Source organism: Myxine glutinosa, chromosome 7, assembly GCF_964187855.1.
Source record: "Myxine glutinosa chromosome 7, kmMyxGlut1.1, whole genome shotgun sequence".
NCBI classification, from domain to species: Eukaryota; Metazoa; Chordata; class Myxini; order Myxiniformes; family Myxinidae; genus Myxine; species Myxine glutinosa.
Window position 1 is genome coordinate 31,904,593 of NC_136267.1, and position 15,294 is coordinate 31,919,886.

The following is a 15,294-nucleotide window of genomic DNA, read 5'->3' on the forward strand; positions in this document are numbered from 1 at the left end:
CCCGGTGTGTACCCCGGTTTAGAATAGGTACACCGTATCCCTGCGCATCGTAAGAGCGTGACCAAGGGTTGCCGTCAGGAAGGGCATCCGGCCATAAAAACATTGTCTCAAACAGGGAACCATGATTGTCATGGGGCCCGCAAGGCTAACCCCCGCTCTAGCCGGGAAAATGGCCTTAAAACGATCATTCATTCATTCATATTCCCCTCAAACGTATACCAATCAGAGCTGAGGATCTGGTCACCTGACAGGGTGATGTGATTACGTCTGATGTCATTACGGCGGCTGACTGTCCACACTCCGCCATTTTGATTTATATGCCGTTCATGCCGAATTTCTCGTCGAACCTGTCATATATCACAATCGCCATGCTCTGCCTTTACGTTTTTCATTTCGTGTCAAACACAAACAAACCGATTGTTAAAATGATCATGAAATATCGAAAGCATCGGCGTTATGTCTCTTCCAACAAAACGGTACGCAGGCGTGAGGCCTCATCTCAGGACCACTTTAGACAAATTAAGCCCAGGTTTCTTAATACAGTCGTATCGTTTCAGTAGTATCGTCTTCGTAATAATAATATAGTAAATATAAGCATAACACTTTAATCCCAATGTCATTAATACAAAGTTGATGGATTGAAGCGGTGTATGGTTCATGAATCGGTGATAAGCGGTGTTCGGCACTAAAATTAATACTGTAAAACTTTAACGCGGATTATTTTTTACCCAAAAATCTTTTTAAAGTTAGAGGTGCGTATTTTACATAGGTCCAATTTAAAAAAAAGTTATTTTCAGATTGAAACGATCGTCGCGGACGTCTTCTAAAACGGAAGTGGAAATACTGAAAGCGAAAGGAGAACAACAAAGAATAGCTAAATGTTTAATGTAGAATATGTAATCTGTATACACCTTGAATATAAAAACGCCTTGAAGGTGAGACCATGTTTGGCAGCGTCTTCGCAAGCATGACGGCTTTCACACGCACCTCCCAAATGCTGACGTCACCGCCTTGTTGCCGACGATCTGTGGTGTGGCCCCATCGAGCATTTTGGCCTCGACCTCGGGATGGTAGGCCGCACGACCCCGTTCAGCCATTTTGCTTCGTGGGAGCGACTGCAGACGCTAGTTCTGTCGTCTCCATAATCTGATGTTCACCTCAGATATTCCGTCGAATTCGCGCCCAGTAGCTGTTTCCGTGATTTTCAGTGTATCGAACAATGTTTAGTTTTTGAGCCGCGGTGTATGAATATGATCGTCGTCGAGAACTCTACAGATTATTTATTTTTTTAAATTTTTGTTTGTAAACAAGATCGAGGCTCGTGTAAGAGCTAACATTAATGACAAAAAAAAAAACGGACACCTAAGACAAAATAAAGGGAGCGGGAGACAAAATGGGGAGAGAGGGGGAAGCACACAAGTAAAACATTTGAGAGCATGGACATCGGGAGATCTGTGGGAGGGAGAGGGCTTGGAGGGAGGAGGCACGGGAAGCGGTTTGGGGGGTGGGAGACGTAAAAAAACAAAAACGCATGGACGCAGCTAGGACTTTCAGGAAAGAAGTCAATAAATAATTATTAAACTTAATTAATCTGACTTCTGCCGTTTATTTAATATGCGCTGCTATGTTTAAACTTTGCGCAAGCACAACTGAACATCGTGATTGATACGATTTACGACTGTCGTAAATTTAGTTCCTTGACCTGCCGTGATATTCTGTCATTAGCGCCGCTCTGTTCAACTATTACGAAATCGTGGCCGACAGTCGTGGTTGAGATGGACTTCGCCAATTTTGACAGATGTAATAACATGTTTTACGTCGATATTTTTTTCATTTGAGTGCTGAAATGTTGGTACGTATTATAGATAGGTTATGATTTATGGGAGCGAGACATGGGGAATGAACGTAGAGGAGGAACGAAGGCTGGAAAGGGTGGAAATGCGAATGGTTCGATGGATGTGCGGAGTATCGTTGAGAGAGAGGAAGACAAATGATGAATTGCGAAAGATGGTGGGAATATTGCCTGTGATTGATGCTGTGAAGAGGAACAGGTTGAGATGGTTTGGTCATGTGTTGAGGAAGGATGAAAGTGACTGGTTGAGAAGAGTGATGGCAATGAATGTAGAAGGAAGTAGAGGACGGGGAAGACCGAGAAAGACTTGGCTAAAGATGGTGGAAGAAGAAATGTGGGCAAGGGGGTTAACAAGGAGAGATGCAGAAATTAGGGCAAAATGGAGAAGATTGTCATTGGGACCACAAGGCTAACCCCCGCTCTCGCAGGGAAAATGGCCTTAAAATGCCTGTTGTTGTTTGTTGTATAGATTTATACACCGCGGCAAAAGTCCAAGTTGGGGGTGCGCGTTATAGTTGAAGTTTTACAGTCATCGCTGCAGTAAGGAATTAGCCTTTGTTTTTTTTTATGGCAATGCCATTTTCGAAATATAACGTGAATATTATAGTAAATCTAATCGCAACACGAATCCCTTCGTAGTGACTGCAAACGTACTGGAAGTTAAAAGATATCTTCTACATATTAAAGTAGCAGCGGTTTTGTGTCCGTTACGTCATTAAATCTATGATGTCATTACGATGGCTGACTCCACCGACCTACATTTTAATTTACTAGTAGGCCGACACTCGCTCACTATGGGAGCTGCAGGAAGGGTCATTCCTATTTAGGGTATATAGATTGCAGTCGATCTATGGTCGGGTCTCAAGAACATTGGGTGTGTGTTCATTTACCAAGTTTCCTGTGGAGAGATCGCCAAGTGGCTTCAGCATTTGAGCAAGCACTCCATTCAAAACCGTTAAGGAACGGCTGGCTTGGCAAGCACAAGCTAGCTGCTTGGTAAATGAGCAGACCTCCAACCCTTGTGGGGTATATAGATTACAGTAGATCTTCGCTCAGTTCTGCAAGTAAAACTTACCTCATGGATATCGGGATTCCTCCAAATTTATTTGTTTAATGTTATAAACAGCATTAGCGACTTTAAAAAGCTAATCCTATGTGTTTATGGTTTATAATATTTTACAAGTCCAGCTACGGTGCTGTTAGACATTTGGTTTGTTTTTAATTATTTAAGCATTTCTTCACCATTAATTTTCGGGTCAAAAAAAAAATATATATATATATATATTTGCGTGTGGAAATATATATATATATATTTGCGTTTCAAATATATATATATATATATTAAAAAATATATATATATATACATATCACTGCCTACCCCACAAACATATATATTCATATATATATATATATATATATATATATATATATATATATACACATATATACACAAGGCCGCATTGGGCTTGACGGTAGAGAATCGAAAGGAGGCCGTCTAATCTGCTCGCCTCACGCTTGTTGTGTCTTCGACGCGCGGTGTTCGACACCGCCATTTTGGACCACTTCCCGCATGAGTGGCTACCCCAGTTTCAACAGCCGCCAAGCTCCTGAAAGTACTCTTTGGGACACCAAGCTAAGTGCCGGCTGAAGGGGTTTATTTTCATTTTATCTTTCCCTTGACGCCGCCCCCCCCCCCCCCCCCCCCAGAATTTCCATGTTTTAAACGTTTCCCGGTGTGTACCCTGGATAAGAATAGGTACACCGTATCCCTGCGTGTCGTAAAAGACGACTAAGAGGGTTGGCGTCAGGAAGGGCATCCGGCCATAAAAAAAACATTGCCTCAAAAAGAGAACCATGACAATTACAACTACATATGGGCAGGGTACAGCTCGAAGTGGAGATCGGTTTCTGAGGTTTGGGACATGGAATGTAGGGACAATGACAGGGAGATCAGGAGAAGTGGTGGAAGTTTTGGTCAGAAGAAGAGTGGACATATGTTGTGTGCAAGAGACGAGATGGAAGGGAAGTGGTGTGAGAGTGGTGAAGGGTAGGCAGGGACAGAAATACAAGTTTGTGTGGCAAGGGTGCCTGGAGGGCGTGAATGGTGTTGGTGTCCTGTTTTCTGAGGAGTTTGTAGACAGTGTGGTGAGTGTGACGAGAGTGAGTGATAGGTTGATGATGGTGAAAATGATGATTGGAAAGCTCTTGGTGAACGTCATCTTGGGATATGCTCCGCAGGTTGGTCGAAGCGATGAAGAAAAGGACAAGTTCTGGTGTGCGATAGAGAAGCTGATGGAAAACGTGAAAGATGAGGAAGTTGTTGTGGTAGGAGGAGACCTAAATGGACATGTGGGAAGGAGTATGGATGGTTTTGACGGAGTTCATGGGGGTTACGGATATGGTGTGAGAAATGGAGAAGGTGAAAGGATTTTGGAGTTTGCTGATGGAGCTGATTTGTTGATTTGTAATACTCAGTTCCAGAAAGAGGATAATAAGCTTGTTACATACACGTCAGGTGGGTCGACGACAACCGTTGACTACCTGATGGTGCGTAGGCGAGATAGGGGGCACCTCCGGGACACAAAGGTGATCCCGGGGGAGGAGGCTGTTTCACAGCACCACTTGGTTGTCTGCGACGTAAGGGTGAAAGGTGCGAGGAGAGCTCGGCGGGTGAAGTACCAACCGAGAATGAAGGTGTGGAGGTTGAAAGAGGTGACAGTGAGGGAGGCATTAAAAGAGAGGCTGAGTAGGGTCGAGGATGATGTGGTTGAGCTTGAAAGTGGTTGGATGTCGATGAAAGCTAGTCTGTTGGGAGCCGTTGGTGAGGTATGTGGATGGACAAAAGGACCACCGAGGCACTCGGAAACATGGTGGTGGGATGATGAAGTTGGAAAGAGGATTGAGGAGAAGAGGAAGAAGTTCAAGGAGTGGCAGAAGGTGAAGGGTATGGGAGCAGAAACAGCAGAGCATGAAAGTTATAAGGCAGCCAGGAAGGCTGCAAAGAAAGAGGTAGCAAAGGCGCAGGAGGCATGTAGGAAAATGTTCGGAGAACGTTTGGATTCGGAAGAGGGTCAGAAAGCAGTATTCAGGATTGCAAAGCAGATAGCGAAAGAGAGGTGTGATGTGATGGGGGTGAGTTGCTTGAAGGATGAAGTGGGACAAATCGTTGTCGACCCAGATGGAATTAAAGGAAGATGGAAAAGATATATGGAAATGCTGTTGAATACAGAGAATGAATGGGATGGCAACATAGAGAGTAACCCAGTTTTAGGACCGGCAGAGAAGATAACTGAGAAGGAAGTTGTGGAAGCGATAAAAGCAATGAAGGGTAGAAAAGCGGGAGGGCCGACGGGAGTTGTGGGAGATATGTTGAAGGCAGCAGGAAGTTGGGGTGTGAAGAGAATGACAGAGATCTGTAATCTGGTGGTGAAAGAAGGCCGCATTCCAGTGGATTGGGAACTGAGTACCCTCGTCCCTCTATACAAGGGGAAAGGTGACCCTCTGGAGTGTGGCTCGTACCGAGCGATAAAGTTATTGGAGCATGGAATGAAGGTATTGGAAAGGGTGTTGGAGAGGAGGATAAGGAAGAAAGTGAAGATCGACGAAATGCAGTTTGGATTCATGCCAGGAAGAGGAACGACAGACGCGCTTTTCATTGTGAGGCAGTTGCAGGAGAAGTACATGGAGAAGAGGAGGAAGTTGTTTCTTGGGTTTGTTGATCTGGAGAAAGCATTCGATCGGGTACCACGCAAAGTATTGACATGGGCATTGAGGAAGTTAGGAGTGGAGGAATGGTTGATCAGAGTAGTGATGGCAATGTACAAAAGAGCGCACACAGCTGTAAGGACGAAGGACGGGAACAGTGGTGAGTTTGAGGTGAAGGTGGGAGTGCATCAGGGGTCGGTACTAAGTCCACTACTATTTGTAGCTGTGATGGAGGTGCTGGCTCAGAACGTAAAGGAGGGTTTACCGTGGGAGTTGTTGTATGCAGATGATCTGGTGTTGATTGCGGAAAGTATGGATGGACTGAAGGAAAAGATGAACACGTGGAAGGAATGTATGGAGACAAAAGGTCTGAAGGTGAATATCGGAAAGACGAAGGTGATGGCAAGTGGTAAAGCATGTGGTGAGGTGGAAAGAACTGGGAAGTGGCCCTGTGCTGTGTGTAGGAAGGGTGTCTGAGTGAACTCCATTCAATGTACAATGTGCGCTGAGTCGGTTCATCAAAAATGTAGTGGTCTGAGTGGGTCATTAACCAGTGTGGCAGCTACATTCAAATGTAAGGTGTGCACAGAGGGAGCTGCAGATGGAGGAAATGTTGAGTTGGATCTTGGAGACGGCGTGAAGCTGGAAGGTGTGAAAACATTTTGCTACCTCGGAGACATGCTGAATGGAGAAGGTGGATCAGACTCGGCAACGGTTGCTCGAGTGAGATGTGCATGGAAGAAGTTTCGGGAACTGAGTGGCGTGCTGATGATGAGGGGAGTGTCGTTGAAGCTGAAGGGAAAGGTGTATGCCGCATGTGTGAGAAGTGTTATGATTTATGGGAGCGAGACATGGGTAATGAACGTAGAGCAACAACGAAGGTTGGAAAGGGTGGAAATGCGAATGGTTCGACGGATGTGCGGAGTATCGTTGAGAGAGAGGAAGACAAATGATGAATTGCGAAAGATGATGGGAATAGAGCCTGTGATTGATGCTGTGAAGAGGAACAGGTTGAGATGGTTTGGTCATGTGTTGAGGAAGGATAAAAGTGACTGGTTGAGAAGAGTGATGGAAATGAATGTAGAAGGAAGCAGAGGACGGGGAAGACCGAGAAAGACTTGGCTAAAGATGGTGGAAGAAGAAATGCGGGCAAGGGGGTTAACAAGGAGAGATGCAGAAAATAGGGCAAAATGGAGAAGATTGTCATGGGGACCGCAAGGCTAACCCCCGCTCTAGCAGGGAAAATGGCCTTTAAAATGCATATTGTTGTTGTGTTGTGTATATATATTGTTGCGGAAATGAGGATTGTGTTTTTTTATTGTGTGTATTATTATTATTGCTTTATTTTGAGCCCTCCTTGCTTCAGTGTGTATAAAGGTCAAAAGGGCGTCCCGGTAGTTAATTCCATAAAGCATACATTGAAGGACACTATAATATCCCTGTTCAGTAGTTTATATCCTTATTATGTGTTTTAGGGTAAGGCCTTGTCTTCCATTAAAATGACACTCCATTGCACCAAGTGAAATAGATAGATTCCCTTCATTCCCATTCCCAAAAACCTCCATTTCCCCTTTCGTCATGGCCAAGCCTCAATCTGCCAATTACATCCCCTCCAAGTCTCCATTGCCAACTGCACTGGGCAGTTGGCCAGTTTGTTACAGCTGTGGGTTGTTTTCGCCCCAAAGCTGCCATTGAACATGTGCTCGGGTTGGGGAAGAAAGGCGTGCCCGCCCGTCATCAAGGGCGGAGCCAGAGGGTCGCGCGACCAACCAGGGCCGAGGTGAGCACACCGATGGGCGTGTCCAAAAAGCCGGCGGCTTAATCGCCGGAGGCGCTATAAAGGCGCGCGCGCAAGAAGTTGCGAAGAGGTCCATGACAAAGAGAGGTCCATGACAAGAGCAGAGCTGAGTTGTGTGGTTTTGGGAAAGAGCTGGGTTGGTCGTCAGTGGTGGTCAGTGGTTGCGTTGAGTGGTCAGTGGTTGCGTTGAGTTGTCGGTGGTGAGGAGTGATTGAACCAAGAGGAAGAGTTGGACCAAGAGAGAGAGAAAGAGTGGTTGGACCAAGAAAGAGAGAGGAGAGAACCCGTCACGCCAGACCCCCCACCAGCGCGTCGGCTCCACCAAGCAGCTCCGATCCGTGATCCCGCGCACACGACAGGATCGGTGGCATCAGCGGCCGTCGAGGTCCAGCCCGACGTCCCGTGCGGGATCAAGCTCCAGCCAGCTCCGTGCCGTCCTCCCCCTCCAGCCACACACCTCCTTCCAGCCAAGCCACTCTGCAATTTCCCCATTCGTGTACGTGAGTTTGTTTTGTTTGTTTTGTCCCTGGGAATAAAGTAAGACTGCATAGGATAAGCTAGTAATTTTCACTGTGTCACCTGCTGTTTCAATGTTCCCTGTACATAACCGTGACTGCTCCTTTTGCTTGTGTGTGTAAATAATAAATCCCATTACTCTTCTGTACGTCTTCTTCTTCCTCTTTCCATTCGGTCGCTTTAGAGTTTTCCATATTGAATATCTGTGGCGCGATACGGCCAACGTTCGGGTGAATCGGGGAAACTGTTAGGTCACGGTGCCATCCGCTCGGCAAACATAACATCCTTAACCGCGGACCGTAACAATATATACACACACACACACTCACACAATGCATTCAGAAAGTATTCAGACCCCTTCACTTTTTTCACATTTTGTCATGTTGCAGCCTTATGCTAGAATCGTTTAAATTCATTTTTCCCTCATCAATCTACACTCAATACCCCATAATGACAAAGAGAAAACAGGATTTTAGAAAGTTTTCCAAATTTATTAAAAAGAAAAAACGGAACTATCACATTTACATAAGTATTCAGACCCTTTGCTATGACACTTGAAATTTAGCTCAGGTGCCTCCCATTTCTCTTGATCATCTTTGAGATGTTTCTACACCTTCGTTGGAGTCCACCTGTGGTAAATTCATTTGATTGGACATGATTTGGAAAGGCACACACCTGTCTATATAAGGTCTCACAGCTGACGATGCATATCAGAGCAAAAACCAAGCCATGAGGTCGAAGGAACTGCCTGCAGAGCTCAGAGACAGGATTGTGTCGAGGCACAGATCTGGGGAAGCCTACAAAAAAATTCTGCTGCATTGAAGGTTCCCAAGAGCACAGTGGCCTCCAACGAGGCTTGTCTTTTTGCAATTGTTGTTTTCATGTTTTGTTATGCATTATGTTTTGCACTCTGTCAAAGCGCCTTTGGGCTTCATGAAAAGCGCTATACAAAATAAATGAATTATTATTATTATTATAATTCTTAAATGGAAGAAGTTTGGAACAACCCGGACTCTTCCAGGAGCTGGGCGCCCGGCCAAACGGAGCAATCGGGGGAGAAGGGCCGAGGTACGGGAGGTGACCAAGAAACCCGATGGTCATTCTGGCTGAGCTCCAGAGATCCTGTGTGGAGATGGGAGAAACTTCCAGAAGGACAACCATCACTGCAACACTCCACCGATCTGGGCTTTACGGCAGAGTGGCCAGACGGAAGCCTCTCCTCAGTGAAAGACACATGAAAGCCTGCTTGGAGTTTGCAACAAAGCACCTAAAGGACTCTCAGACTGTGAGAAACAAGATTCTGTGGGCTTTCAGTGCCAAATGGTGCGGTGTCTAATGTCTATGGTGCGGTGCCAAAAAGGACAAAGGATAAATCAGATAGGGTAAGACTTACAAGGGATAATTTATCTTTATGCCCTGAGCTAGTTAACATGCCCCGCCCCCTCGTGACTGGGACGAAGATACACCTTACTCCGACATTTGGCTAAACAGAACTTATTACATGGTGATGGTTCTTACCCGACATCCGGAGCACCTACCTATACTAATTTACCTGACTCTACATATCACTGCCTACCCCACAAACATAACAGTATGTACAATTAGAATGTGAGTACGTATATCTATAAAGTAAGTACAATTAGAGTGTGAGTACGTCTATAAAGTATGTATGGTACAATTAGAATGTGAGTCCGTCTCTAAAGTATGTACAATTAGAATGCGAGTACGTCAACAATCAAAGTATTGCATTAAAACCACACCAAGATCACAGAAAACAAGTCCTGGCAAAGGTATGCAATCCCTGATTGCTCTTTCTGGTTATTATTGTTATATTATTATTATTATTATTATTATGACTTATTATTCTGAGTTTTTGTTTACTCAAGAGAAGGCTTCATTTATTTTGTCATTTTTGTGAATAATTTGTGTGAGGAAACACAGACACATGCATACATGTGTCTGTATATCTACAGTCACGTGAAAAAATAACTACACCCCTACATTTATCACTACTTCAAATACCTAAAATTAGAATCAGGTGCACCAGCTCAGGTGCAAATGATTAGAACATCGTTAGAGAGGATCTTGGAGGAACCTGTCTTATTTAAACCTCAGACATTTAGTTTGCTTTGCTCTTTGTTGTTGAAATGTGTGTTGTCACCATGCCGAGATCAAAAGAGCTCTCTGGGGCCTTCAGAAAGAAGGTTATAGTTATAGATACCTACGAGTCTGGGAAGGGATTTACAAAGATCTCCAAACAATTTGAAATCAATCATTCAACTGTCCGGAAGATCATCTACAAGTGGAGAAGATTCCAAACAACTGCCAACTTGTTCAGGCCAGGCCGCCCCAGCAGGTTCAGCCCGAGAGCAGACCGCAAGATGCTGAAACAAGTCTAAGAACCCCCAGAATGTCATCACGGGACCTACAAGTAGCTCTTGTCACTGTTGATGTCAAAGTGCACGAGTCTACCATTAGAAAGAGGCTGCACAAATTTGATCTACATGGGAGGTGTGCCAGGAGGAAACCTTTGCTGTCCAGAAAGAACATCAGGGCAAGACTAAAGTTTGCCAATGAACACCTTGGCAAAGACCAGCACTTCTGGAACAATGTGCTCTGGACAGATGAGTCAAAGGTAGAGCTATTTGGCTACAGTACCAGAAGACATGTTTGGCGAAAACCAAAGACAGCATTTGACCACAAGAACCTGATCCCAACTGCAAAGCATGGTGGTGGAAATAATATGGTTTGGGGCAGCTTTGCTGCATCAGGGCCGGCCTGGGCAGCTCACAATCATAGAATCCACTATGAATTCTTCATTGTACCAGAGGGTGCTTGAGGATAATGTGAGGCCATCTGTCGGAAAGTTGAAGGTCAACCGAAGGTGGACCTTGCAACATGACAATGACCCTAACCATACCAGTAAATCCACCAAGGAATGGCTGAAAAGAAAGAAATGGAGGGTTCTGGAATGGCCAAGTCAAAGCCCGGATCTAAATCCCATCGAGATGTTGTGGGGGGATTTGAAACGAGCTATGCTTGCAAGAAACCCCTCAAACATCGCACAGGTGAAAGAATTCTGCATGGAGGAGTGGCCAAAAATTTCTCCCAGTCGATGTCAGAGACTGGTAGACAGTTATAAGAAACGCCTACTTGAGGTTGTTTCTGCCAAAGGGGGCAATACCACCTATAAGAGCCAAGGGTGTACTTCCTTTTTCCACATGCGAAATTTGCATTTATGTTTATTTAAATTGTACAATGGACTACAAAATGTAAATGTTTCATGATATTTGTTATATTATATCACCTTTATCTATCAATATTGTTGAAATGAAGATCAAATAGCTGTATATTGAAATATGTTGAAAAAGTCAAAACTTTACATGGGGTGTACTTACTTTTTCACGTGACTGTATATAAAGATATACTACAGATATACTACATATAATACACACACACACACGAACGTGCTGTGAATGTACCATCCCGTCTCCTGCTGCTGCATGGACGCATGGGATAAAAATGTTGGTTCACGAGTTATCAAGTGACCACTATATTCGTCATGTGTGGACGTCTGTCTTTGTGTGTGTCTGTCTGTCCACAGCATAACTACCCGATATCAACCGATCTTGATGAAACCTGGGTGGGAGGTTGATATCATGATCTAGTTGTGTCCTGCCTCGATTGGGCGGATTGCGCCCATTGTGGGCGGAGCCACGCCCGAAAAAGATGTCTTTTTATGGGGTAATAGATGTCAAGCTACATCCTCTCCGAGGGGTTTGGTGGAATCTGACAGGGGTTTCGATATTTGGTTCGGCCAATGTCATGTCTAGCCCCACGGAGGTCGATTTTTCATTTTTCCTCTTTTTAATTTTTTAATTTTTAATTTTTTTCTCATTTCATTTTTCACCAAATTTTCGGTATTGTGCAGCTGACTAACCTCATAACTGATTATACATTATTTTCTATCTCATTTCAAGGTCAGTAACGTTCGTTTTGACATTTCCGGGCCTGGCCTGTCCGGGCCTGTTTTGGTTATAGTCCGTCCTTTGTCATTGTCATATATATATATATCTTTACCTCCATCGTTTGATCATAAAAATGTTTTTGCACGTAATTCCCCACGAGCATTGAAAACAATAAACTAGACAAGGAAAGCATATTAACAGGCCGAGGTTCAAGACCATTTATTTATTCGGCACAAATTTGTGAAAATTTCGCTATTATGTGATTAATGTTTTCATGTTCCTTTGTATGCATCAGTTTGCCTCTTGCAGTGGTAGATTGCTATTCAATAAAAAATGTGTTGGTGTTCAAAATATCCACTGGCCATGTCCTGCTGTCATGGCCTCATTTGTGCCAAATGGAAATTACAGCATGTCAGTCGTCCATCTAGGTCCCTCTCTGCCTGCCCCCCTCCCATCCAGCCCACCGGTCCCTCCCCCAAACCCCCCCTCCAATCACCATTCCGGCTGATAATCTTACACAAGGAACACTGCATGTTGCATGATTTGTGACCATCTGTCGTGCTTAATGCTATGGATGAAATCAAAGGTGGGCGGTCCGCTTCGAAAGTCCGCTTATCCGCTTATCCGCTGCAGCGGACTAACGTTTTCGAAGCGGATAAGCGAATCGGGACAACCCCCGGAAACCGAAGCGGATAAGCGTAAGCGGACTACCGAAAAATTAAAGCGCATCGCGATTCGCCAAATCAGCTGTTAGCCTGAGCCGTTACTCTAGAATTGTGAATATTTATTTAAGTGAATAATAAGTGAAAACGGAATATTTTATTGGACGCTGGAGCGGCAATAACGTCAAGATGGAGAGATTTCTGACTCTCCAGCCCAGCGGCAGTGCCAGGGACAGGCACACGAGCGACGCAAACCAGCAGTCCAGCCCGGCTCGAGCAGTACGGACTACCTGTTCGCCATGGAGGAGGGGCAGCAGGAGGAGAACCTCGAGGAGAAGATCAGGGAAGAGGTCAACAACTGGTCGAGGAAGCCGCTGAGGGGGAACCCGGGGCTCTCGCCCAATCTCTTCCCGCTCGAGTTCCGTGATGCTTGGGTAACTCTATTTCTCAGGCATAACACGCCGCTCCCGAGCTCTGCCTCGGTCGAGCGCGTGTTCAGCTACGGGTCGGACATCCTCAGGCCTAAGAGGTCGGCCCTGGCTGCACCGAACTTCGAGGCCCTCGTCTTCATGAAGGGCAACCTCCAAATCCTCAAGAAGGCCCACGAGGTGGAGGAGGAAGACGAGGACTAGTCAACAGACTGCTAGTCTGTTGACTAGTAGACTCTCTTGTCAAAGAAAGGACGGGCAAATTGATTTTTCTTTAATGTAACTTGCATATATTAAAATTATATTTAAATTAACTGTAGAGTAGAGTAGAGTCAAGTGGAAAACTTTATTTCAATCAATTTTGAATAAATTTTATTTAAATAAAAATGTATATTTTTGATCTTAAAAGCTTTGTTTGTCTTTGTAGTAGTTAGAAATGGCTATTTAGGCTTAAAAAGCATTAAATTCCCTTTAGAAACGTCAAAAATCGCTTTAAAAACGTCGAAGCGCTTTTAAAAAATCGAAGCGGATAACCGGTAAGCGGACTAAGATTTTCGGCCGCTGAAGCGGATAAGCGAATCGGACTACACGGGCTGGCGGAGCAGATAAGCGGTAAGCGGACTTAAAATTTTCCGAATCGCGCCCACCTTTAGATGAAATATCATGAGATAATATATTCCTGGGTTTCTTTAAGAGTTGACATTTCCAGATGAGGCGACATGTACATCATTGGTGAAGTCAACCACCACAGTAACCGCATCTGGTTTCCGAACTACGATAATTAAATCTTTCACATTTTACCTTGTGCCACAAGACGAGGCTCCTTTCCACTTTGTTTCGAATTTGTGACGGTTCTTGAATGATGTCTTCCCAGACAAGTGGATCTGTAGACGTAGACCATCTGTTAGCCAGCTCCACCTGACCCATCCCCATTGGACTACATTTTATTGGGCTACTAGCTGGAGTACCCTGCGTTGCCGGTGGGGGGGGGGGGGGGGGGGAGGGGGCAGGAGAGTTAGGGCTGATGGAGGGAGTGGAGGGGGTAGGGCAAGGTGAGGGGAGAAGGAGGGGAAAGATATGCTACATATAATCTTTTGAGGGGGGGGGCTTTGACAGGCTCCTCCGTTTTGGGGGAGGGGGGGGGGAGGGAAGGAGGAAGGAGGAAACAATTTCCCATGCAAAGAGTGCTTTAACCTCAGTGTTGCCCAGGTAGAAAAGGAAATTGTAATACCCTCTGCTACCATCACCAGATTTACATGGAGAATTTACTCCCACTCCCCCTGCCCCCCACATCTCCGCATGAGGCCGAGGCCACGGCCACATAGCCTATGTTACCCCCCAGAAAAAGTTGTATTTGTTTCCCAAGTAAAGTATATAAGCATTTCTTGCTGGAGTATCCGGTGTTGCTCAAGCGAAAAGAAACATTAACATATTTGAAATGAGGGCAAATATAATGGAAAAGCAATTACATCCAAATCAGAATCAATAACAAATGTCAAATCATCATTTTACCTTTTCGTTCAATATATGCGCGTTTCTGAGTTAAGTTTGATGACGTTCAGGAAGAAGAAGACTTACCACCAACTTCGACCACTTCCGGAATTGTTTGATTATTTGTGTTCAAACATCTGGTGATTGTTTTGTATTTATTTATGCCAATGTGTACTTGTATATAACTGTCATTAATCAAAAAGGCATCGGCACGATCGAGCGATTATTGTATTTATTTATTTATTTATTTATTTTATCCCCAAAAAACTTCTTTTTTTTTTTAAACTTTTTTTGCCGTAAAACACTCCCAAGCACTCACTGATGGACCTCTGAAAGTTTGACAACGATCCGTTCAGCCATTTCTGAGAAATATGGTGACACACAGGCAGATCAATTGCTCTCTTATATCGTAGATGTAAAACTGTTGTTTACTCATCAAAAGCACTTTCTTAATTGGATGATCCTAGGGCTACAATCACAAATGGAATTCATCAAATTACTCAACAGGAACTGGGAGAATGATTTCAACAAGTTGGAAAATCGGATTGAAAGATGTCGGTTATGGAGAAGATTAACAAATTGAACTGTATTGACTAAACACTTCTTTCTTTTTTTTTGTATACAAGATCGAGGCTCGTATAAGAGCTAAACTTAATGACCAAAAAAAACAAACGGACACAGAAGACATAATAAAGGGAGCGGGAGACAAGATGGGGAGAGAGGAGGAAGCACACAAGTACAACATTTGAGAGCAGGGACACCGGGAGATTTGGGGGGGGGGGGGGGAAGGAATGGGAAGAGGGGTCGGGGTGGGAGAGGAAAAAACCACATGGACACAGCTAGGACTTCCAGGAAAGAAGTCGATATTTCATAA

General features: G+C 44.6%; 1 protein-coding gene across 1 annotated transcript in view; it reads left to right on the plus strand.

The window, feature by feature from the left end:
* Positions 1-1,037: 1,037 nt before the first annotated feature.
* The window catches only part of LOC137431092 (protein ENTREP2-like), a 148,620-nt gene continuing 134,363 nt past the window's right edge, over positions 1,038-15,294 (plus strand). Inside the window, exon 1 of the mRNA XM_078781393.1 lies at positions 1,038-1,070. Coding sequence (XP_078637519.1) covers positions 1,068-1,070 — 3 coding nt within the window. The 5' untranslated portion in view covers positions 1,038-1,067. The remainder of the gene's footprint in view (positions 1,071-15,294) is intronic.